This window comes from Ranitomeya imitator, chromosome 3, assembly GCF_032444005.1.
Source record: "Ranitomeya imitator isolate aRanImi1 chromosome 3, aRanImi1.pri, whole genome shotgun sequence".
NCBI classification, from domain to species: Eukaryota; Metazoa; Chordata; class Amphibia; order Anura; family Dendrobatidae; genus Ranitomeya; species Ranitomeya imitator.
Window position 1 is genome coordinate 1,056,165 of NC_091284.1, and position 24,762 is coordinate 1,080,926.

Consider the following 24,762-nt stretch of genomic DNA (forward strand, 5'->3'; position numbering starts at 1 on the left):
GAGAAGTTCTATGGGCGTCTTATGGTAGTGTTTAAAGATTTGGGGCTTTCACTGCATAATAAAGCCCATTCACACCTTTTTGTGGCAACTTTGATGTCCGGCCGAATTGAAAGAGGCAATAATGTCAGTTAGACCTGACATCGAGAATTCCACTCCGGACAATGCATTAAAAGTAATAAAAAGTTTTCAGAAGAATTTAGTCCGCTCTGCATCAGCAGGGAAATCAAAAAGCAAACCAGCAGCTGCAGCAGTTCCAGCTCCTGCTCCAACCCCCACCCCAGCTGCAAGCACACAGCTTGTTCTTTATCAGTGGCCTACGCAACAGACTCCAGTTTCCACCCTCCAATCATACACAAATTCAGTCCCTTACTCCAATATCCCTTCCAATCAAATGACCGGGAACCCCCCTCCCCAGCCCCGCCAGTTCTCGCTTGCAGTGCTGGCGCTGTGGCCGAATCGGTCACTTTCAGAGAGATTGTCACACCCCTGCTGACAGATGCTACCCCAAGTTCTCCTTTCCAATCGCAACCTGAATACTGGGAACCCTAAAGGATACCCCGGTTACGGACAGCCCCAAAATCCTGATAATCGCCCATACTGATACCCCGGCCAGCCAGGGTCTGCCATCACAATGTCCTCCACCAAACCTGGGACATGCTCATCTGTCATGCTTCCTGTAGGAGACACCCTTATTAAGTTCATGGTAGACACTGGGGCGGCCAATTCTATAATCAGGATAAACTTGGCACACACGTCGTGAGATGCAGTGAGAATTTAATAAAGTAGAGTACATACAGTAGACGTTTCAGTCAAATTTAGACCTTCATCAGTGTACCTCACTAAAGAGCTTATGGGTTTGTGGGTCACATAGGGTTAACAACCCCACTTGTGGTAAGGCATCAGTCTTAGAAAGGGTCGTGTCCGGCACCAGCCGGTAGGAGTGATGGAAGCAGTATCCACTGCTAGTCCAAAGGCCTTTATCGTGCCTTCTCTGAATTAAAGCGGCTTATTGCTTCCGCCCCTGCCTTGGGCATCCCGGACAATACTCGACCATTCCATTTGTATGTGTCTGAGAATGAAGGACACGCAGCAGGGGTACTCACACAGTCGCATGGCAATAGGCAATGACCAGTGGGCTATTATTCGGCCCGCCTCGACCCCGTGGCCCGGGCATCACCAAGTTGCATGAGGGCAGTTCACGACACTCACTCGTTGCTTGACAAGACTGCAGACATAATTCTTGGACATGAAACACACATTTTTGCCCCGCATGATATTGCGGCAATACTGACACTCCAACAGCCAAGAAATTTGACTGTACAACGACACTTACGGCTGCAGTGTTCACTCCTTCTGCCTGACTACGTCAAGTTGCATCGCTGTACTACAATCAACCCCTCTACTTTACTGCCGGTCCCCAAGAAGGATGGCAGTGATGAGGATTACCTCCAACATGACTGTTCCCAACTCTTGACTGAAGAAACAGCTACTCCGCCAAATGTCACTGAGAATCCACTTCCAAATCCTGATCTGGTGTTATACACGGATCGTTCAAGATATGCTGATGAGTTTGGCAGATTCTCCACCGGATACGCTGTTACCACAGAGGACACTGTATTGCCCGGAGCTGCACTCCAGCCCTCACAGTCAGCACAAGAAGCAGAACTTCAGGCTCTGTCTACTGCATGTGTCCTGGCCAAAGACAGGCGGGCTAATATATACACGGACTCACAGTATGCATTTGGTATTGCTCACGATTTGGGGGCTCTATGGGCCAATCGAGGGTTTATTACTACTGCCGCGACTCCAGTGAAGAATGCTGAAGCTGTTAAAACCCTCATGGATTCGATTATATTACCTACCCAGGTGGCCATTATCAAAGTTAAGGCGCATGGTCCAAGGAACAGTCCACAGACTATTGGTAATGCCTTTGCGCAAATGCAAGCAAAAGCCGCTGCTCTTTGGCCCATTGAACAAACCATACCAGCTATGGTGACCACACGCTCTCAGCGTAAACAACCGTGCATGTAACATCTGTCAGACCTGCAATCCCGGTCACCGTGTAACCCCGAAGCACCTTGCTAAGCCCAACTATCCTTTCCAAAGGCTCCAGGTGGACCACATCACGTTGCCTAAGTCTGGAAGGTATGAATATTGTCTGGTGGTTGTCGATATGTTCTACATTCCCCATCACCAACATGACTGCAAAGACCCCGGCGAAGAAACTGGTGATGGAAGTTATATGCAGATATGGTGTTCCAGAAGTTGATGAAAGTGACCTGACCAAGGTCCGGCCTTTTCTTTCTCATGTGTATCAGGAGGTTCTCACAATGCTTGGATCCACTGTAGCCCTCCATACTCTGTACCATCCACAATCCAGTTGGAAAGTTGAGAGGCTTAACGGCACACTGAAGGGACAATTGACCAAAATGATGCAGGAGACTACGGCTCCATGGCCAGAGCTCTTACCCATTGTACTGTACCACATTCGTACTACCCCTATTGCAAAACATGGCGTGTCCCCATATGAGATATTGTTTGGTGCTAGGTTCTCAGTTGCAAATTTCCAGTCTCAGTAGTTATCAGAAGAAACTGTCCGTGCTGTTCAATATGCTATTCAGTTTAGTAAAAATCTTGCTAACACCCATGTTTTAGTTTATTCTTCCCTTCCAGATTCAGCAGAAACCGACAACTTGAAGTCTGGTGGTTTTGTGGTCGTGAAAAGGCTAGGTCAGAAAACAGGGACTAGAGCCCTTGTATGACGGTCCCTACCAAGTCCTCCTCATCACCGCAACATCAGTGAAACTGGAAGGAAGGACGACGTGAATCCACGCATCGCACTGCAAGCTGGATAAACAAGCCAATAGCAAATAAAGGGGGCATAATGTTTTGGTTTTTCGCATTTTCCATATTACTATTGGTAACCGCATGGGACAGTCTAAATTCCCCAACTTCCTTGAATAATAAGTTTATACAACATCATGAAAGATTACTGAGAGATTTGTTGGATAATTCCCTGTCTTTGGCAGACTGTTGGATCTGCACGTATTCACCAGTGTCAGCCACAAGCGTCCCCTTTTTGGCTATCCCTGTCCCACCTGAGGAGTTATTTGCTTGGACTAACTGTTCTGACACATTCGCTAACAATGCCACAGATAATGCTAAGTTATGGAATACTACTGTCGGTATACCTATTGTGGGATGGGTGGGGTACCCCTGGTGGCAAGGCAACCTTTCAGGAAGCGATACACGCCTTCAATATCTAGCCTATGACGGAGGGGCTTGGGTACCTAAGAATAGGACTGGTCTAACCAATCTAGGGCAAGTTCCAACGTATGGTTTACAAATTAGTTTTGATGTGACTTCACACTCTACTGATGCCTTCAAACCAATATTGTTAGAAACAATGATACATAATACGTCATGGAAATTTTCTAGTCTGTTTTTACAAGGTTCTAAAGACATCTGCACTAGTATTCCTGGCAATATACCTTGTAATGAGTCCTCTGAAGATGTGTCAGGAACCCCCACTTGTGGGAATCCTGATGTAGGTTATTGTAGTCCTTTGGGACAGTCTCCACCTTGGTGTATACTTCAGAATGTCTCAGCCTTCATAGACTTAGTCCATAGATTGGTGCTGCAACATTCAGCCTTATGGGATTTACCTGTTGATATGTTCTGGGTGTGTGGAGACAATGCTTATAAATGGTTGCCGGTAGGGGTAAAGGGTACTTGTACTCTAGGTCAATTGATCTCGGCCACCTTTGTCCTCTCAAGTAAACAGTTGGATACACAGACTATACCCAAACATACATTGTATAAAAGAGCTGCGGATAACTCACCCCGCCATTCGGGGACACCACATGTAGTACAGATGGGTATACCCAATAACATTGTCAGTTCTATTTCTATTTACCCTATGATTACACAAATGTGGGATAAACTGGTTAGGGCCACAGATTATCTAGATGATCAAATTTGGGATATATTGGATATACTTACTACTGTTGCTGTCCAAAACCAACTTATCATAGTCACTAATCAACATACTGTAGTACTGGATTACTTAACAGCAGCACGGGGTGGTATGTGTCAGATTATTGGACCCGCATGCTGTCATTATATAGATCCTAATGTTACCACTGCTGCGCGTCGCCGCCGCTCTGCTGCCGGGTCCGGGTGCGTCAGCTCCTTCTCCTCTGTCGTGGTGCCTGCTTCTGCCGCGGTGCGCTCCCAACGCTCTGCTTCCAGGTCTGGGCACGCCAGTCTCTCCCCTTCTGCAGCGGTGCGCTCACAACGCTCTGCTTCCGGGTCCGGGCACGCCAGTCTCTCTCCTTCTGCAGCGGTGCGCTCACAACGCTCTGCTTCCGGGTCCGGGCACGCCAGTCTCTCCCCTTCTGCAGCGGCGCACTCCCAACGCTCTGCTTCCAGGTCCAGGCACACCAGTCTCTCCTCTCCACTTCCGGTGCCTCGCTCTCCCAAGGGGATTCGGTGTCTGCGCAGGTGCTCTGGATTCTACAGAGGGCGCAGGTGCATCCTTCCCATTTCTCCTTCCTGTGGTCACCAAGGTCAGTGATTTCAGCAGCCAATCCCGGTTTTTCCTCTGCTATAAGAGGCAGTCCATCCTGCATCTAGGCGCCTGATTGTTACATGGCCTTGCTTGTGCGTCTGGCCCTTACGCTTCCCTGTGCTTCATGCCTTATACTCTGTACCGTCTGGTTCTGTGCCTGGCCACGCTTAGTCCATTTGTTCCTCTGTAGTTCCTTAGTACCCTTTCCCAGATTCTGTTTATTTTTCTTCCTGGTTTCTAACTCCACCTTTTGGTTTTCCACAGCCTTCCTCCGTTCCGGCTCTCCGGTCAGTCTTCCGCCTACCCGGATCCCTTTTGGAACCTACTACCAGGTCTTTCTGTCTCCTCTTCCTTCTTGGAGCCGTCCCTCTTGGTACTTCCACCGTGGGTTAGTGACCCCTGGGCCTGCCCCTGACGGTCCCTGTATAGGGGTCGGTACATCACTAGGTCCGCTCGCCCAGGGGTAGGTCTTTCCACGGTCCAGGGGGTCCACTCTCGTTCCTCTTTTCCTAACGTTATACCTAACAGTACTATGAAGTTAAAGTTAGAAGACATTCAAAGACTCAGAGATCAATATAATAAAGACTAGTTTAGATTGTGAGCCCCAACGGGGACAATGATGATAACGTGTGCAAACTGTAAAGCGCTGCGGAATATGTTAGCGCTATATAAAAATAAAGATTATTATTAAAAGTTACCAGGTTGCGGCCGTAGCTGAGTGTTTGTCTTACGCGCCACCTCTTCTAATGTTGGCAGCACAATATCCTCCTCCTCCTCCATTGTGGCATCTGACTCCCGGGGCAGTGGGACACCTATGGAAGGATTATAAAGATTCAGATGTCACTTGTCCACCTTAACAATCCACCAGAGATGGAGAAGGAGTTGAGGGGTCTCAGCGGCTCCTCTTACCTCTCCCAGGACAGTGTGAGGCCCAGTGTCCAAGCTGACCACAACGGAAACAATTGTCCTCATTGCGGCTAAAGGGTCTCCCACCTCCTCCAAATTGCTCGCCTTTCTTCTGCCACTTCTGCTTCCACATCTGAGAGAAAAACAGTCACTGGTGACCACATGCCATGAAAGAGTAGCACCAAGAAAACGGGGAACCAGAAGTGGGGGCAAACCGGAGGACGAGGGGACAGTGAGAGCAGAAGAACAAACATAAGGGAAAAGATGCAGTACAGAAGATCGGGGCCTCAAGCGCCTGCCTTACCTGTTTTCTCAACCTATGTCCATTTAGTGCAAACCCTTTCACGTAAGTCTTCTTCTTCAGATTGATCCGTACATAGTTCCCAGAACGTTTTTGCGCTGCCCTGTGGAGACATGAGGATAATGAGACGCGAGAAGGGCAGACATGAAACAAGTGTTTCTCTGGGTACGTACCCGGGAATCTTTGTGGTGCTTCCAGCGACACTGCGCACGGTTCCCACCTCATCCATCACTTCACCCAGAAGGTTTTCAGTGTCTTGGGCGGTGACCATTAGAGGATCCTCTAGGTATTTTCCACTAGTCTTGACCTTCTTTGAGGGCCTCTTGCTGTCTTTTACATTGTATTTGTGTTCCTCAGACTCTGAATCTGTAAGGGGGTCTCTCAGTCTCTTTTCCGTGGTCCAGCCATTGTCTTCAGCTTTGAGGCTTTCTGATGGCTCCCGATGTGCTGCCCCTGAAGGCAACTCTCTAGGCTCAGGACGGGATTTCCTCTTATTTAGGACGTAGCTCTTTCTGGATGACTCATCAGCTGGCTCCTCCATCTTGTGGACCCTTTCTTGCACAGTCTGTGTGTCCTGGTAGTCTCCCACTTTTTGCAGGGTAGAAGCCATCTGCTTGGGTGCTAGCAGCATTCCCTGCTCTGGATCGACACCGCAAGGGGACCTCGCTGGATCTAGTGTTGACCTATTAGGTGGTTCTGACTTTTTGCCCTTCCTGTCTCCGCTCCCTACAAACGGGCATTGATCTCTCCCCAGTTGCCGCTCACATCTCTCCAGCCATGCAGGATTTAGTGTGACCAGACGCTGACCCACTTTGGCTTGGAGGTGATGTAGTTTCCTCCCGGGTTTCTCTTGTGAGGAGAGCGCCAATTCCATTTTGTGGGGCTGGGTCCTTAGAGAAAGATTTGCCAATTCATCCTTGGATCCTGGAGAATTGTTAGGAGGAACGTCCATCGCAGCAGAATCAGCGGGAGGCGACATGATGCCCTCTACTCTGGCAACAGTGGGGTGGGTCCGGGGCAGATACGACTTCTTCAGTGATACAGGGCGTTTCTACACAATAATCCACATGAGAAAAGGAAACGGGATAGTGATTACAGAGACGGCTACTGTGTGTATGTATGTGTATATATATATATATATATATATATATATATATATATATATATATATATATATATATATATATATATATATATATATATATATATGTATGTATGTATGTATGTATGTATGTATGTATGTATGTATGTATATATATATATATATATATATATATATATATAGTACAGGTCATTATATAACAAAATCACTCAAAAATCATCAATGGAAATCAATTTTATTAACCAATGGAGGTCTGGATTTGGAACGATGTTCAAAATCAAAGTGGAAAATCAAATTACAGGCTGGTCCAACTTCAGTAGAAATGCCTCAAAACAATGAAATGATGCTCAGTTGTGTGTGTGGCCGCCACATGCCTGTATGACCTTCATACAACGCCTGGGCATGCTCCTGATGAGGCGGCGGATGGTCTCCTGAGGGATCTCCTCCCAGACCTGGACTAAAGCATCCGCCAACTCCTGGACAGTCTGTGGTGCAATGTTACGTTGGATGGTGCGAGACATGATGTCCCAGATGTGATCAATCGGATTCAGGTCTGGGGAACGGGCGGCCAGTCCATAGCTTCAATGCCTTCATCTTGCAGGAACTGCTGACACACTCCAGCCACATGAGGTCTGGGATTGTCCTGCATTAGGAGGAACCCAGGGCCAACCGCACCAGAATATGGTCTCACAAGAGGTCTGAGGATCTCATCTCGGTGCCTAATGGCAGTCAGGCTACCTCTGGCGAGCACATGGGGGGCTGTGCGGCCCTCCAAAGAAATGCCACCCCCCACCATTACTGACCCACTGCGCAGATCGCACTACACGGCGTCTCCAGACTCTGTCACATGTGCTCAGTGTGAACCTGCTTTCATCTGTGCAGAGCACAGGGCGCCAGTGGCAAATTTGCTAATTCTGGTGTTTTGTGGCAAATGCCGAGCGTCCTGCATGGTGTTGGGATGTGAGCACAACCCCCATCTGTGGATATCGGGCCAGGAAGCAGCTGCCAAGGCGAACAGGATCATGGGGTGCATTAAAAGAGGTCTGGATACACATGATGAGAGCATTATACTGCCTCTGTACAAATCCCTGGTTAGGCCGCACATGGAGTACTGTGTACAATTTGGGCACCGGTGCTCAGGAAGGATATAATGGAACTAGAGAGAGTACAAAGGAGAGCAATAATAATAATCTTTATTTTTAAATAGCGCTAACATATTCTGCAGCATTTTACAATTTGCACACATTATCATCACTGTCACTGATGGGGCTCACAATCTAAATTCCCTATCAGTATGTCTTTGGAATGTGGGAGGAAACCGGAGAACCCAGAGGAAACTGGAGAACCCGGAGGAAACCCATGCAAACACGGGGAGAAACTCCTTGCAGATGTTGTCCTTGGTGGGTTTAGAAACCAGGACTCCAGCGCTGCAAGACTGCAATGCTAACCACTGAGCCACCGTGCTGCCCAGGGCAACAAAATTAATAAAGGGGATCGGGGAACTACAAAACCCAGAGAGATTAGCAAAATTAGGATTATTTAGTCTAGAAAAAAGACGACTGAGGGGCGATCTAATAACCATGTATAAGTATATAAGGGGACAATACAAATATCTCGCTGAGGATCTGTTTATACCAAGGAAGGTGACGGGCACAAGGGGGCATTCTTTGCGTCTGGAGGAGAGAAGGTTTTTCCACCAACATAGAAGAGGATTCTTTACTGTTAGGGCAGTGAGAATCTGGAATTGCTTGCCTGAGGAGGTGGTGATGGCGAACTCAGTCGAGGGGTTCAAGAGAGGCCTGGATGTCTTCCTGGAGCAGAACAATATTGTATCTAAGGCTGTGTGCACACGTTCCGGATTTTTCGCGTTTCTTTCACGTTTTTCGCTATAAAAACGCGATAAAACATGAAAAACACGGTCACATTAAGCATCCTAATAAAAGAATGCAATCCACATTTTGTATGCACATGCTGCGTTGTTTTCCTGAGCGGAAATGCATTCCAGAAAAAAACGCAGTATGTTCATTAATTTGCGGAATCGCGGGGATTCCGAACACATAGGAATACATTGATCCAGTTACTTTATGCATGTGGCTATGCCAACCATGCGGGAAGTCAGCGATGGTTCGCAGGGTGGAGGAGAAGAGACTGGGACTGGGCACCATATAATTGTTAAAAAAAAAGAATAAAATAAAAAATAGTGATATACTCACCTTCCGATGGCCCCGGAGTCCTCCCGCCTCTCAGCGGTGCACACGGCGGCTTCCGATCCCAGGGATGCTGTGTGAGACCGCGACGTCATCCCAGGTCCTTCGCACACAGCATCCCTGGGAACGGAAGCCGCTGCGTGCACCGCTGAGGAGATCGGGTGCTGACGGAAGGTGAGAATATCATGATTTTTTATTATTTTTAACATTAGATCTTTTTATTATTGATGCTGCATAGGCCGCATGAATAGTAAAAAGTTGGTCACACTTGTCAAACACTATGCTTGTGTGACCAACCTGTCAATCAGTTTTCCAAGCGATGCTACAGATCGCCTGGAAAATGAAAGCATTCTGCAAGCGAATTACGCCGTAAGCCGCTAGTGTTTAGCGGGAATATGCATGCCAATTCCACATGTGATATACCCGCGGCAGGAGTTGCGGAATTGCCGTGGAAATTCCACAACGTGTGCACTTAGCCTTACAGTTATTAGGGCCTTGGTGAGAGAGGTAAAGAAGATCCCCAAGATCACTGTTGCTGAGCTCCAGAGATGCAGTAGGGAGATGGGAGAAAGTTCCACAAAGTCAACTATCACTGCAGCCTCCACCAGTCGGGCCTTTATGGCAGAGTGGCCCAACAGAAGCCTCTCCTCAGTGCAAGACATATGAAAGCCGCATAGAGTTTACTAAAAAACACATGAAGGACTCCCAGACTAGGAGAAATAAGATTCTCTGGTCTGATGAGATGAAGATAGACCTTTTTGGTGATAATTCTAAGCGGTATGTGTGGAGAAAACCAGACACTGCTCATCACCTACCCAATATAATCCCCACAGTGAAACGTGGTGGTGGCAGCATCATGCTATGGGGGTGTTTTCAGCTGCAGGGACAGAACGACTGTTTGCCATTGAAAGAAACATTAATGCGGCCAAGTACAGAGAGATCCTGGATGAAAACCTCTTTTGGAGTGCTCTGGACCTCAGACTTGGCCTAAGGTTCACCTTCCAACAAGACAATGAACCTAAGCACACATCTCTGGAGAGACCTGAAAATTGCTGTCCGCCAACATTCACCATCCAAACTGACGGAACTGGAGATTCAAGGGAACAGGGATTCAAGCTTCAGGAGGCTAATTTGCATATTCCAGGTGCCTTCTGGGAGAAGCGAAGTCTCCCTAAGCTAGAAGATCGTTGGGTACAGCCGGGACCAGCTGCTTCGAAAGCATCACCAAACCGCGCGCCGTAAGGCGCGCGAATTTTTGCCTGTAGGACATTATTGCAAGAGAGCTTGGCTGAGTAGATTACACAAGAAGGAAAACACACAGCAAGTCAGCAGGATCTAGGAGCAACATGGCAGATGTGACAACCTACATGGTGAGCTGCAGCATGTGCTACATGTTCACAGATCGACCAGAAGAAGAATCCAATTTCACCTGTCAGAAGTGTAGACTAGTGGCCCTTTTAGAAGAAAAGGTGCGGGGTCTGGAAGAAAGAATAGCAACTTTGAAACTCATCAAAGAGAATGAAGACTTTCTAGACAGAACAGAAGCATCTCTACTGGTCACAGAAGGTGCAAAAAGTGTCAGAGAACCTCCAAAAGCAGATGAGTGGAAGCATGTGACCAAAAGAAGCAAGAAGACCATGGAGAAATCACCAACCACACAACTGAAGAACCGATATCAAATCTTTGTAGAGGATGAAGATGGCACACCTAAGAATGAAGCAATACCAGCAAGCAAAAAAGAAAAGGGCACACAGCAACAAGTGACAGCAAAAAGTACAGCCAAGAAGCAACGAAGAGTGGTGGTGGTGGGAGACTCACTACTGAGAGGCACCGAAGCAGCCATCTGCAGACCGGACATAACTGCAAGAGAAGTATGCTGCCTTCCAGGTGCGATGATCAAGGATGTGACCGATAGGATACCAAAGCTCTTCAGCTCCAAGGACGTCCACCAATTTCTTCTGATACATGTTGGCACCAATGACACGGCAAGGAAGGACCTACCGACAATCTGCAAGGACTTTGAAGAGTTGGGGAAGAAAGTAAAGGAACTGGATGCACAGGTAGTTTTTTCTTCTATCCTTCCAGTAGACGGGCATGGCACCAGGAGATGGAACAGGATCCTTGATGCAAACAACTGGCTAAGACGATGGTGCAGACAACAAGGATTTGGATTCCTGGACCACGGTGTGAATTACTGGTATGATGGACTCCTCGCCAGAGACGGACTACACCTCAACAAACCTGGGAAACACACATTCGCCAGAAGACTCGCTACACTCATCAGGAGGGCGTTAAACTAGAAGAAGAGGGGACGGGAAGAAAAACATTAGACTCGAACAAAGACGACCCAGAAAAACATACTCAGAAGGGAGGTAAGAACATTTCTAAAACAATCCACAGTGAGGAGATTGGAACAAAACAAAATCCTCTAAACTGCATGCTCGCAAACGCCAGAAGCCTGACAAACAAGATGGAAGAACTAGAAGCAGAAATATCTACAGGTAACTTTGACATAGTGGGAATAACCGAGACATGGTTAGATGAAAGCTATGACTGGGCAGTTAACTTACAGGGTTACAGTCTGTTTAGAAAGGATCGTAAAAATCGGAGAGGAGGAGGGGTTTGTCTCTATGTAAAGTCTTGTCTAAAGTCCACTTTAAGGGAGGATATTAGCGAAGGGAATGAGGATGTCGAGTCCATATGGGTTGAAATTCATGGAGGGAAAAATGGTAACAAAATTCTCATTGGGGTCTGTTACAAACCCCCAAATATAACAGAAACCATGGAAAGTCTACTTCTAAAGCAGATAGATGAAGCTGCAACCCATAATGAGGTCCTGGTTATGGGGGACTTTAACTACCCGGATATTAACTGGGAAACAGAAACCTGTGAAACCCATAAAGGCAACAGGTTTCTGCTAATAACCAAGAAAAATTATCTTTCACAATTGGTGCAGAATCCAACCAGAGGAGCAGCACTTTTAGACCTAATACTATCTAATAGACCTGACAGAATAACAAATCTGCAGGTGGTCGGGCATTTAGGAAATAGCGACCACAATATTGTGCAGTTTCACCTGTCTTTCACTAGGGGGACTTGTCAGGGAGTCACAAAAACACTGAACTTTAGGAAGGCAAAGTTTGAACAGCTTAGAGATGCCCTTAATCTGGTAGACTGGGACAATATCCTCAGAAATGAGAATACAGATAATAAATGGGAAATGTTTAAGAACATCCTAAATAGGCAGTGTAAGCGGTTTATACCTTGTGGGAATAAAAGGACTAGAAATAGGAAAAACCCAATGTGGCTAAACAAAGAAGTAAGACAGGCAATTAACAGTAAAAAGAAAGCATTTGCACTACTAAAGCAGGATGGCACCATTGAAGCTCTAAAAAACTATAGGGAGAAAAATACTTTATCTAAAAAACTAATTAAAGCTGCCAAAAAGGAAACAGAGAAGCACATTGCTAAGGAGAGTAAAACTAATCCCAAACTGTTCTTCAACTATATCAATAGTAAAAGAATAAAAACTGAAAATGTAGGCCCCTTAAAAAATAGTGAGGAAAGAATGGTTGTAGATGACGAGGAAAAAGCTAACATATTAAACACCTTCTTCTCCACGGTATTCACGGTGGAAAATGAAATGCTAGGTGAAATCCCAAGAAACAATGAAAACCCTATATTAAGAGTCACCAATCTAACCCAAGAAGAGGTGCGAAACCGGCTAAATAAGATTAAAATAGATAAATCTCCGGGTCCGGATGGCATACACCCACGAGTACTAAGAGAACTAAGTAATGTAATAGATAAACCATTATTTCTTATTTTTAGTGACTCTATAGCGACAGGATCTGTTCCGCAGGATTGGCGCATAGCAAATGTGGTGCCAATATTCAAAAAGGGCTCTAAAAGTGAACCTGGAAATTATAGGCCAGTAAGTCTAACCTCTATTGTTGGTAAAATATTTGAAGGGTTTCTGAGGGATGTTATTCTGGATTATCTCAATGAGAATAACTGTGTAACTCCATATCAGCATGGGTTTATGAGAAATCGCTCCTGTCAAACCAATCTAATCAGTTTTTATGAAGAGGTAAGCTATAGGCTGGACCACGGTGAGTCATTGGACGTGGTATATCTCGATTTTTCCAAAGTGTTTGATACCGTGCCGCACAAGAGGTTGGTACACAAAATGAGAATGCTTGGTCTGGGGGAAAATGTGTGTAAATGGGTTAGTAACTGGCTTAGCGATAGAAAGCAGAGGGTGGTTATAAATGGTATAGTCTCTAACTGGGTCGCTGTGACCAGTGGGGTACCGCAGGGGTCGGTATTGGGACCTGTTCTCTTCAACATATTCATTAATGATCTGGTAGAAGGTTTACACAGTAAAATATCGATATTTGCAGATGATACAAAACTATGTAAAGCAGTTAATACAAGAGAAGATAGTATTCTGCTACAGATGGATCTGGATAAGTTGGAAACTTGGGCTGAAAGGTGGCAGATGAGGTTTAACAATGATAAATGTAAGGTTATACACATGGGAAGAGGGAATCAATATCACCATTACACACTGAACGGGAAACCACTGGGTAAATCTGACAGGGAGAAGGACTTGGGGATCCTAGTTAATGATAAACTTACCTGGAGCAGCCAGTGCCAGGCAGCAGCTGCCAAGGCAAACAGGATCATGGGGTGCATTAAAAGAGGTCTGGATACACATGATGAGAGCATTATACTGCCTCTGTACAAATCCCTAGTTAGACCGCACATGGAGTACTGTGTCCAGTTTTGGGCACCGGTGCTCAGGAAGGATATAATGGAACTAGAGAGAGTACAAAGGAGGGCAACAAAATTAATAAAGGGGATGGGAGAACTACAATACCCAGATAGATTAGCGAAATTAGGATTATTTAGTCTAGAAAAAAGACGACTGAGGGGCGATCTAATAACCATGTATAAGTATATAAGGGGACAATACAAATATCTCGCTGAGGATCTGTTTATACCAAGGAAGGTGACGGGCACAAGGGGGCATTCTTTGCGTCTGGAGGAGAGAAGGTTTTTCCACCAACATAGAAGAGGATTCTTTACTGTTAGGGCAGTGAGAATCTGGAATTGCTTGCCTGAGGAGGTGGTGATGGCGAACTCAGTCGAGGGGTTCAAGAGAGGCCTGGATGTCTTCCTGGAGCAGAACAATATTGTATCATACAATTATTAGGTTCTGTAGAAGGACGTAGATCTGGGTATTTATTATGATGGAATATAGGCTGAACTGGATGGACAAATGTCTTTTTTCGGCCTTAGTAACTATGTTACTATGTTACTATGTAGGATCTGCAAGGAAGAATGGCCGAGAATCCCCACATCCAGGTGTGAAAAACTTGTTGCATCATTCCCAAGAAGACTCACGGCTGTACGAGCTCAAAAGGGGCTTCTACTTAATACTGAGCAAAGGGTCTGAATACCTATGACCATGGGAGATTTCAGTTTTTCTTTTTCATTAAATTTGCAAAAATTACTACATTTCTGGGTTTTTTCAGTCAAGATGGGGTGCAGAGTGTACATTAATGAGAGAAAATACGTACGCTACTCACCTGGTAGCAGTGTTTTTTCAGGAGCCATGACAGCACAACGAGAGAGGGGATCCGCCCTTCAGGGACAGGAAACCTACAGACATAAAAAGGGCGGTACCTCTCCCCCACGTCAGTTGTTTCCAGAGCATGAGAGGACCACCTTGGTTAGTAACACAGATGCAGCATGTATATAAATACATTTTATTATGCCAGTGAACATGGAATTTAACGCAAAACCAACAGGGTGTTGAAACATTCAAAAATATAGGGTAGGGAATCTAAGGGTGCTGTCATGGCTCCTGAAAAAACACTGCTACCAGGTGAGTAGCGTACGTATTTATTCAGTCGCCATGACAGCACAACGAGAGACTCTCAGAGACGAAAGATTTAGGGGGGGATAATAGCTTCTAGCACTCTTCTCCCAAACGTAAGGTCCGAGGAACTACCCAGATCTAATCTGTAGTGTCTAAGGAAGGTAGAAGGAGAAGACCCTGAGCTCAGTTCACCCGAGTCCGAATTTACATCCGATAAAGGGGATGATCTTTTAACTTCCGTTCCCCGAGACTTGGACCTCACGGAACCTTTAATTTCCTGTCTAACCATCTCCCTTATTGTAGAGGTCAGATCAGGCGCCTCCTCCTCCAGCAGGCGTTGGATACATATTTTACACAACTTTTTCAAATGCCCATCCGGAAGCGGCTCTGCACAATCGGCACACTGCCTATGTTTGGCTTTGGACAAACTTTTCCTCCCCTGATAGAGGAAAAAAAACAAGGGGAATACAATCATCACTAAGTGGACTTTCACGAAGATCACTTACCCCGTCCAGTAATGAGTGGTACCGTAGATGGGGGGTCCTTCGTAGCCGGCAAATCCTTACGGCTTGAGGACTTTGGTATAGAAATCCGAGCCTCCTTAGCTCCACCAGCGCGGCTACTGCCACTAGACCGACGCTGGGAGCTTCTTCGAGGCTTATCTGACTGCTGGTGTTGCTGCTGCGGCTCCTGCTGCTGCTGCTGCTGCTGGCTGTCGATAGTCCCTTCTGGCGACTCCATTATGGAATGGGCAAGGAACACTGACCATCCCAGCTTGCAGCATTAAATAATGCCCCCAAGGTACCGCCCCCGGATGGGGGCCAGCAGGGAATCCCAGGTGGTAATCGACCGTCCGCCACTGCGCTGCACTACCCCTCCCCGAAGCCCCAACTGTCCACGCAGCTGGGCGCCGCCATTAGCCGGAGATGACGCTACTGCGCATGCCCAGCCGCGTCATCCGGACACGCCACTTCCGGACGCGGCGGCGGCGCCAAGCCGACACGTGGACCAGGACGCCAGCAGACACCTCACCGGACCAACGCCGCAACCCCGCCCGGCACAGACTGACTCCCGGGACCCTAGCAGCCAAGCACAAACTCCATAGGTACCTTGCGCTGCGGACGACTCAGAAGCTAGCCTATATGTCAGAGGCTGCTTCCTCCTGCTCCCACCTACACCGAGCAGTCCCCCTGCCGTGTGGTGCTTCCTGCCTCCTGAACAGGCAGAGGTAGGGGACCCCCGCTACCTGCACCGGTCTGCCAGGAGTGGGGATATCTTCTTAGCTTCGACCCACTTCCCAGGGCCTGTCTGAAGAGGTTCCGCTGTCAGGGACAGGAAACCAAACTGACGTGGGAGAGAGGTACCGCCCTTTTTATGTCTGTAGGTTTCCTGTCCCTGAAGGGCGGATCCCCTCTCTCGTTGTGCTGTCATGGCGACTGAATAAAAACGAACTTTTTTTGAATTAACCAAATGGCTGCAATGAAACAGAGTGAAAAATTTAAAGGGGTCTGAACACTTTCTATAGTGTGTGTCTGTTTGTGTGTTCTGATTTTTCTCTTTATAGGCATATTTGAGTAAAATGTAAATTGTTCTTTTATTCTATAAACTACTGACCACATGTCTCCAAAGTTCCAAGCAATAAATTTTGCATTTATTTTCTGAAAATGAGAAATGGTCAAAATTAAAAAAAAAAAAAAACAGTGCTTTCAGACCTCAAATAACGCAAAGAAAACAAGTTCAAAATCATTTAGAAGCAACAATACTAATGTTTTAACTCAGGAAGAGTTCAGAAATCAATATTTTGTGGAATAACCATGATTATTAATCCCAGCTTTCCTGCGTCTTGGCAGCTTTCCACCAGTCTCTCACACGGCTCCTGGGTGACCTTATGCCGCTCCTGGTACAATAATGTCAGCCGTTCTTCTTTGTTTGATGGCTTGTGACCATCCATCTTCCTCCTGATTACATTCCAGAGGTTTTCAATGGGGTTCAGGTCTGGAGATTGGGCGGCCATGACAGGGATGTGATGTGGTGGTCCTTCATCCACACCTTGATTGACCTAGCTGTGTGGCATGGCGCATTGTCCTGCTGGAAAAAAATAGTCCTCAGAGTTGGGGAACATTGCCTGAGAAGAAGGAATCAACTGTTTTTCCAGGATAAACTTGTATGCGACTTGATTCATACGTCCTTCACAAGGATTAACCTGCCCAATTCCAGCCTTGTTGAAGCATCCCCAGATCATCACTGATCCTCCACCAAATTTCACAGTGGGTGCAAGACACTGTGGCTTGGACGCCTCTCCAGGTCTCCGCCTAACCATTAGACGACCAGGTGTTGGGCAAAGCTGAAAATTAGACTCCTCAGAGAAGATTACCTTACTCCAGTCCTCTATGGTCCAATCCTTATGGTCTTTGGCAATCTTCAGCCTGGCTCTCCTTTGCTTCTCACTGATGAAATGCTTTTTTTCTAGCTTTACATGACTTGAGTCCTGCCTCTAGGAGCCTGTTATGAACTGTTCTTGCCGTGCACTTCACCTCAGCTGCCATTTACCATTCCTTTTGTAGGTCACTTGATGTCATCCTGCGGTTGCTGAGTGACATTCGAATAAGAGGACGTCATCCCGGTCAGTGGAGAGTCGTTTTCACCCTCTGCCGGTCTGTAGCTTTGTTGTCCCCAATGTTTGCTGCCGTCTAAGAAATGTTATGGAAGGAGGCAACTTGACGCTCATTGTGTCCATCTGCAAGTAAAGCCTTTCACAACCCTGACCTCATGGGACTCAGTTCCCCGACTTGTTTTTAATCGACACTCTGTTGATGGGGTAGTCCTTGGCTTCCCCGTGGGTACAAAGAGTACGCCCACGTGTTTTCCTGGGATCAACTGGTGGGGGAGTGTGGCCCTTATCAGGGCTTACTAAACTCCCTGAGTCCAACAGTATTGACACTTGCACACAATTTATGTTCACGGGACATGACTGTGGCCTCACTCTGGGCTTATAGTCAAAACTGCAAGCGGGATAAGCATAGTATGAGCACAGCCTGCCTAGGCTACAATCCATCTGTTTGGAAGACCTAGGACAACGGGACACTATGTGTCCAGGACCGTGACACCGCCAGCAGATCAGTTCTTTACCAGCAGCTTTTGGCAACCCCTCAGAGGCTCCTTGGGACCTTGGACTCCCCCCAGCTCTGCTACCCTTTTTGGATTCAGGCTCCCGCTGAGTACCCCATTATGGAGATGCACCACCCCACGGCTTCCCTAGGGACACTTCGACATATTGGTACCTTTCTACGAGGCCCACTAGGTCATCCATATTCTGGGGGTCACCCTGGGCAACCCAGGTCTGCACCGGCTTGGGGAAAGAGTGAATAAACCTGTCTATGGCCACCCGTTCAACCATCTGGGCTGGAGGAGAGGATTCTGGCTGTAACAATTTCTGTACCAGATACAGTAGGTCAAACATCTGAGAGAGAGAGAGGAGGTGTGTCACCATAATACATCAAGTGATGAACCCTTTGGGCTCTGACATAGTGACTCCGGAAAGTGCCAATATCTCGGTTTTTAATTTATCATATTCCCGTAAGGCCAAATAATAGTAAGCCTTCTGGGGTTCACCAGTCAAATAGGGGGCCAGCACACTGGTAGCAGCTTCTCCCACTCGAACACAGTCAAAAACACCTCTACATAATCACCTGACGTCATTTTCTGCATCGCTCGTCTTACTGCCTTCCGGACGTACGTGTCATTACATGGACTTGTGGAATGGGCTTCCGGTCTACAGCGAACCGCCCCGGCAAGCAACTCAATCTGCTGCCACTGCTGCTGTTTGAACGTGTCCTTTTGGTATTGCTGCTTTTGCTGGAGCTGCTGCTGATGTTGCATCTGCTGGATAAGCAACTTATTCATTTCCTGATGTGCCAGCTATTGCTGCTGCGCATTTACCAGATGCTTGAGCAAGTCCTCCATTTTGCCTGACATCGTCCGATGGCTTGTGGCCTCCTTTACCCATTACATGTGGTTTGACCATGGCTGCTACTAGTGTCCCCGAAATGTTGCCCGCATTCGAAACACGATTTGTGATAGTTCAACTACCTCAGTGGCACACAGAGGTAGAAAAACAAGAACACTATCTCTTTAAATCTTCTTTTGGTTTAAAATATGGCAGCATAAACCAACAAGAAGGGGAAAGTAAACACAGCCTTTCAGGCAAAAACAGGAAAACAGCAAAGAAACAAAATGCTGCATCACGGTCCATACTTTTTTGCGTAGCAGCCCGCTCTGGACCACCACAGGTTCAGTCTTTCCTCCTCAGGACACAAACCACTGGAGATTCTCTCTCCAGTCGAGCTGAACCCAGACTTCCTCTGGAGCCCAGCCATTTAAGCCCCAGACCACACTCAACTTTCCATTAATATGCTTGGATACAGCACTGTGTGAACAGCCGGCTTCTTTAGCAATGACCTTTTGTGGCTTCCCCTCCTTGTGGTGTGCGTCAGTGACGCCTTCTGGACATTGTCAGGTCAGCAGTCTTCCCCATGATTGTGGAGCTACTGAAACAGACTAAATGGACCTTTTTAAACAGTTAGGAAGCCTTTACAGGTGTTTTTGTTAATTTTCTAATTTACTGAGATAATGACTTTTGGGTTTTCATTGGCTGTAAGCCATAATCGTCAACATTAACAAAAATAAACACGTGAAATGGATCACTCTGTTTGTAATGTCTATATATGAGTTTCACTTTTTGTATTGAAGAACAAAAATTTCACTTTTTGATGATATTCTAATTTAGTGAGAAGCACAGTATATATACTACAGACCAAAAGTTTGGACACACCTCATTTAAAAGATTTTTCTGTAGTTTCATGACTATGAAAATTGTACATTCACACTGAAGTCATAAAAACTATGATTTAACACATGTGGAATTATATACTTAAAAAAGTGTGAAACAACTGAAATTATGTCTTATATTCTAGGTTCTTCAAAGTAGCCACCTTTTGCTTTGATGACTGCTTTGCACACTCTTGGCATTCTCTTGATGAGCTTCAAGAGGTAGACACCGGGAATGGTCTTCCTACAATCTTGAAGGAGTTCCCAGAGATGCTGAGCACTTGTTGGCCCTTTTGCCTTCACTCTGCGTCCAGCTCACCCCAAACCATCTCGATTGGGTTCAGGTCTGGTGACTGTGGAGGCCAGGTCATCTGGCGTAGCACCCCATCACTCTCCTTCTTGGTCAAATAGCCCTTACACAGCCTGGAGGTGTGTTTGGGGTCATTGTCCTGTTGAAAAATAAATGATGGTCCAACTAAACGCAAACCGGATGGAATAGCATGCCGCTGCAAGATGCTGTGGTAGCTGTTATGATGCGGTGGTCTAGGAGCAACATGGAACAAGCTCTGAAGGAAGTAGTAACTGTACTGACCGCAGTCCCTAAGCTCAACACAACACTAGAAGTAGCCGTGGGATGCTCCTAACACTCCCTAGGCACCTCGTCACAGCCTAAGAGTTAACTACCCCTAAAGATAGAAGCAGGAAAGCTATATTGCCTCAGAGAAAATCCCCAAAGGATAGATTAGCCCCCACAAATAATGACTGTGAGTGGAGAGGGAAAAGACATACACAGAATGAAACCAGGATGAGCACAGGAGGCCAGTCTAACTAAATAGAAAGGACAGGATGGAATACAGTGCGGTCAGTATAAAACTACAAAAAATCCACGCAGAGTTTACAAAAATCTCCACACCTGACTAAAGGTGTGGAGGGTAAATCTGCTTCCCAGAGCTTCCAGCAAGACAGAATTAATTCATACTGATAAGCTGGACAAACATAGAAAGCACAGAACGGATAAGTCCACAATCTATGGACAGAAAAGAGCAAGCAAAAACTTAGCTTTGCTGAACTGGTCAGGATAACAGGGAAATCCAAAAAGATGTGAATCCAACCAGGAACCATTTACAAGTGGCACTGGCTGAAGGAAAGAGCCAGGCCTAAATAGCAGAGCAGAAGAGACGATAAGTGGAGGCAGCTGATGACAGCTAACTCCAAGGAGCAGCCATACCACTTGATACCACAAGAGGGAGCCCAAGAGCAGAACTCACAAAAGTGCCAATTACAACCACCGGAGGGAGCCCAAGAGCGGAATTCACAACAGTACCCCCCCCCCCCCCCTTGAGGAGGGGTCACCGAACCCTCACCAGAGCCCCCAGGCCGATCAGGACGAGCCAAATGAAAAGCACGAACCAAATCGGCGGCATGGACATCGGAGGCAACAACCCAAGAATTATCCTCCTGGCCGTAACCCTTCCACTTGACAAGATACTGAAGCCTCCACCTCGAAAAACGAGAATCCAAAATCTTCTCAACCTCATATTCCAACTCTCCCTCAACCAACACCGGGGCAGGAGGGTCAACAGAGGGAAAAAAGGGCACCACATATCTCCGCAACAAAGATCTATGGAAAACATTATGAATGGCAAAAGAGGCAGGAAGAGCCAAACGAAAAGACACCGGATTAATAATTTCAGAAATTTTATAAGGGCCAATAAACCGAGGTTTAAACTTAGGGGAAGAAACCTTCATAGGAACATGACGAGAAGACAACCAAACCAAATCCCCCACACGAAGCCGGGGACCAACACACCAACGGCGGTTAGCAAAACGTTGAGCCCTTTCCTGAGACAACGTCAAATTGTCCACCACATGAGTCCAAATCTGCTGCAGCCTGTCCACCACAGAATCCACACCAGGACAATTAGAAGGCTCAGCCTGCCCAGAAGAAAAACGAGGATAAAAACCAAAATTACAAAAGAAAGGTGAAACCAAAGTAGCCGAACTAGCCCGATTATTAAGGGCAAACTCGGCCAATGGTAAAAAAGCCACCCAATCATCCTGATCAGCAGACACAAAGCATCTCAAATAGGTCTCCATGGTCTGATTAGTTCGCTCAGTTTGGCCATTAGTCTGAGGATGAAACGCCGAACAAAAAGACAAATCAATGCCCATCCTAGCACAAAAGGCCCGCCAAAATCTAGAGACAAACTGAGAACCTCTGTCAGACACAATATTTTCCGGAATGCCATGCAAACTTACCACATGCTGAAAAAATAATGGAACCAGATCTGAGGAGGAAAGCAACTTAGGCAAAGGCACCAGATGGACCATTTTAGAGAACCGGTCACAAACAACCCAGATAACAGACATCTTCTGGGAAACCGGAAGATCCGAAATAAAATCCATGGAAATATGCGTCCAGAGCCTCTCAGGGACCGGCAAAGGCAAAAGCAACCCACTAGCGCGAGAACAGCAAGGCTTGGCCCGGGCGCAAGTCCCACAGGACTGCACAAAAGCACGCACATCGCGAGACAAGGAAGGCCACCAAAAGGACCTAGCAACCAAATCTCTGGTACCAAAAATCCCCGGATGACCAGCCAACACTGAACAATGAACCTCAGAGATAACCTTACTTGTCCATCTATCAGGAACAAACAGCTTCCCCACTGGACAGCGGGTCAGGCCTATAAGCCTGAAATTCCTGAAGTACCCGCCGCAAATCAGGGGAGATAGCAGAAAGAATCACCCCCTCCTTAAGAATGCCAACCGGCTCAAGGACTCCAGGAGAATCAGGCGAAAAACTCCTAGAGAGGGCATCAGCCTTAACATTCTTAGATCCCGGAAGATACAAGACCACAAAATCAAAACGGGAGAAAAACAGGGACCATCGAGCCGGTCTAGGATTCAGCTGCTTGGCCGACTCGAGGTAAATCAGATTCTTATGATCGGTCAGGACCACAACGCGGTGTTTAGCTCCCTCAAGCCAAATGTCACCACTCCTCAAACGCCCACTTCATAGCCAACAACTCCCGATTGCCAACATCATAATTGCGTTCCGCAGGCGAAAACTTTCTGGAAAAAAAAGCACACGGTTTCATCAAAGAACCATCAGACTCCCTCTGAGACAAAACGGCCCCTGCCCCAATCTCAGACGCGTCAACCTCAACCTGAATTGGAAGAGAAACATCCGGCTGACGCAACAAAGGGGCAGAAGTAAATCGGCGTTTAAGCTCCCGAAAGGCCTCAACAGCCTCAGAGGACCAATTCGTCACATCAGCGCCTTTCTTCATCAAATCAGTAAGGGGCTTAACCACACTGGAAAAGTTGGCAATGAAACAGCGATAGAAATTTGCAAAGCCCAAAAATTTTTGAAGGCCTTTCACAGATGTGGGTTGGATCCAGTCATGAATAGCTTGGACCTTAACAGGATCCATTGCTATAGACGAGGGAGAAAAAATAAAACCCCAAAAAGAGACCTTCTGAACTCCGAATAGGCACTTAGACCCCTTCACAAACAAAGCATTATCACGAAGGATCTGGAACACCATCCTGACCTGCTTCACATGAGACTCCCAATCATCGGAAAAAATCAAAATATCATCCAAATATACAACCATGAATTTATCAAGATAATTGCGGAATATATCGTGCATGAAAGACTGGAACACAGATGGAGCATTAGAGAGCCCAAATGGCATCACAAGGTACTCAAAATGGCCTTCGGGCGTATTAAATGCAGTTTTCCATTCGTCACCCTGTTTAATACGAACAAGATTATATGCCCCTCGGAGGTCAATTTTAGTAAACCAACTAGCCCCCTTAATCTGAGCAAACAAATCAGTAAGCAAAGGCAAGGGGTATTGGAATTTGACCGTGATCTTATTAAGACGACGATAATCAATACAGGGTCTCAAGGAGCCATCCTTCTTAGCAACAAAAAAGAAACCCGCTCCCAATGGAGAGGAAGAGGGCCGAATATGCCCCTTCTCCAAAGACTCCTTAACATAACTCCGCATGGCGGCATGCTCCGGCACAGACAGATTGTAAGTTCCCTAAGGGCCGACTTTTCAACCAGGAATCAAGTTAATAGCACAATCACAGTCCCTGTGCGGAGGAAGGGAACTGGACTTGGGCTCATCAAATACATCCTGGAAATCCGACAAAAACTCAGGGACCTCAGAAGAAGGGGAAGAGGAAATTGACATCAAAGGAACGTCACTATGTACCCCTTGACAACCACAACTAGTCACCGACATAGTTTTCCAATCCAGCACCGGATTATGTTCGTGTAACCATGGAAAACCCAGTACAACAACATCATGCAGGTTATGCAACACCAGAAAACGGCAATCTTCCTGTTGTGCAGGAGCCATGTACATAGTCATCTGTGTCCAGTACTGAGGTTTATCCTTGGCCAAGGGTGTAGCATCAATACCCCTCAAAGGAATAGGGCTCTGCAAAGGCTGCAAGGAAAAACCACAGCGCCTGGCGAATTCTAAGTCCATTAAGTTCAGGGCAGCGCCTGAATCCACAAATGCCATGACAGAAAAGGACGACAATGAGCAAATCAGGGTCACAGATAAGAGAAATTTAGTCTGTACAGTACTGATGGTAACAGACCTAGCGACCCTCCTAGTACGCTTAGGGCAATCAGAAATAACATGAGCAGAATCACCACAGTAAAAACACAGCCTATTCTGACGTCTGAATTCCTGCCGTTCTGTTCTAGTCAAAATCCTATCACATTGCATAGGTTCAGGACTCTGCTCAGAGGATACTGCCATATGGTGCACAGCTTTGCGCTCGCGCAGAGGCCGATCAATCTGAATGGCTAGCGACATAGATTCGCTCAAACCGGCAGGCGTAGGGAAGCCCACCATAACATCTTTAAGGGCTTCAGAAAGACCTTTTCTGAAAATAGCAGCCAGAGCCTCTTCATTCCATTTAGTGAGCACAGACCAT

At 46.6% G+C, this 24,762-nt stretch overlaps 1 protein-coding gene across 2 annotated transcripts in view; it reads right to left on the reverse strand.

Moving 5' to 3' along the window:
* RECQL4 (RecQ like helicase 4) overlaps nt 1-24,762 on the reverse strand; it is a 266,482-nt gene that overhangs the window by 193,817 nt on the left and 47,903 nt on the right. For both annotated transcript variants that reach the window (XM_069760352.1, XM_069760351.1), the window contains exons 6-9: nt 5,951-6,828; nt 5,781-5,880; nt 5,480-5,609; nt 5,269-5,382 (exon numbers count right to left, since the gene is read on the reverse strand). In XM_069760352.1, coding sequence (XP_069616453.1) covers nt 5,269-5,382; nt 5,480-5,609; nt 5,781-5,880; nt 5,951-6,828 — 1,222 coding nt within the window. The remainder of the gene's footprint in view (nt 1-5,268; nt 5,383-5,479; nt 5,610-5,780; nt 5,881-5,950; nt 6,829-24,762) is intronic.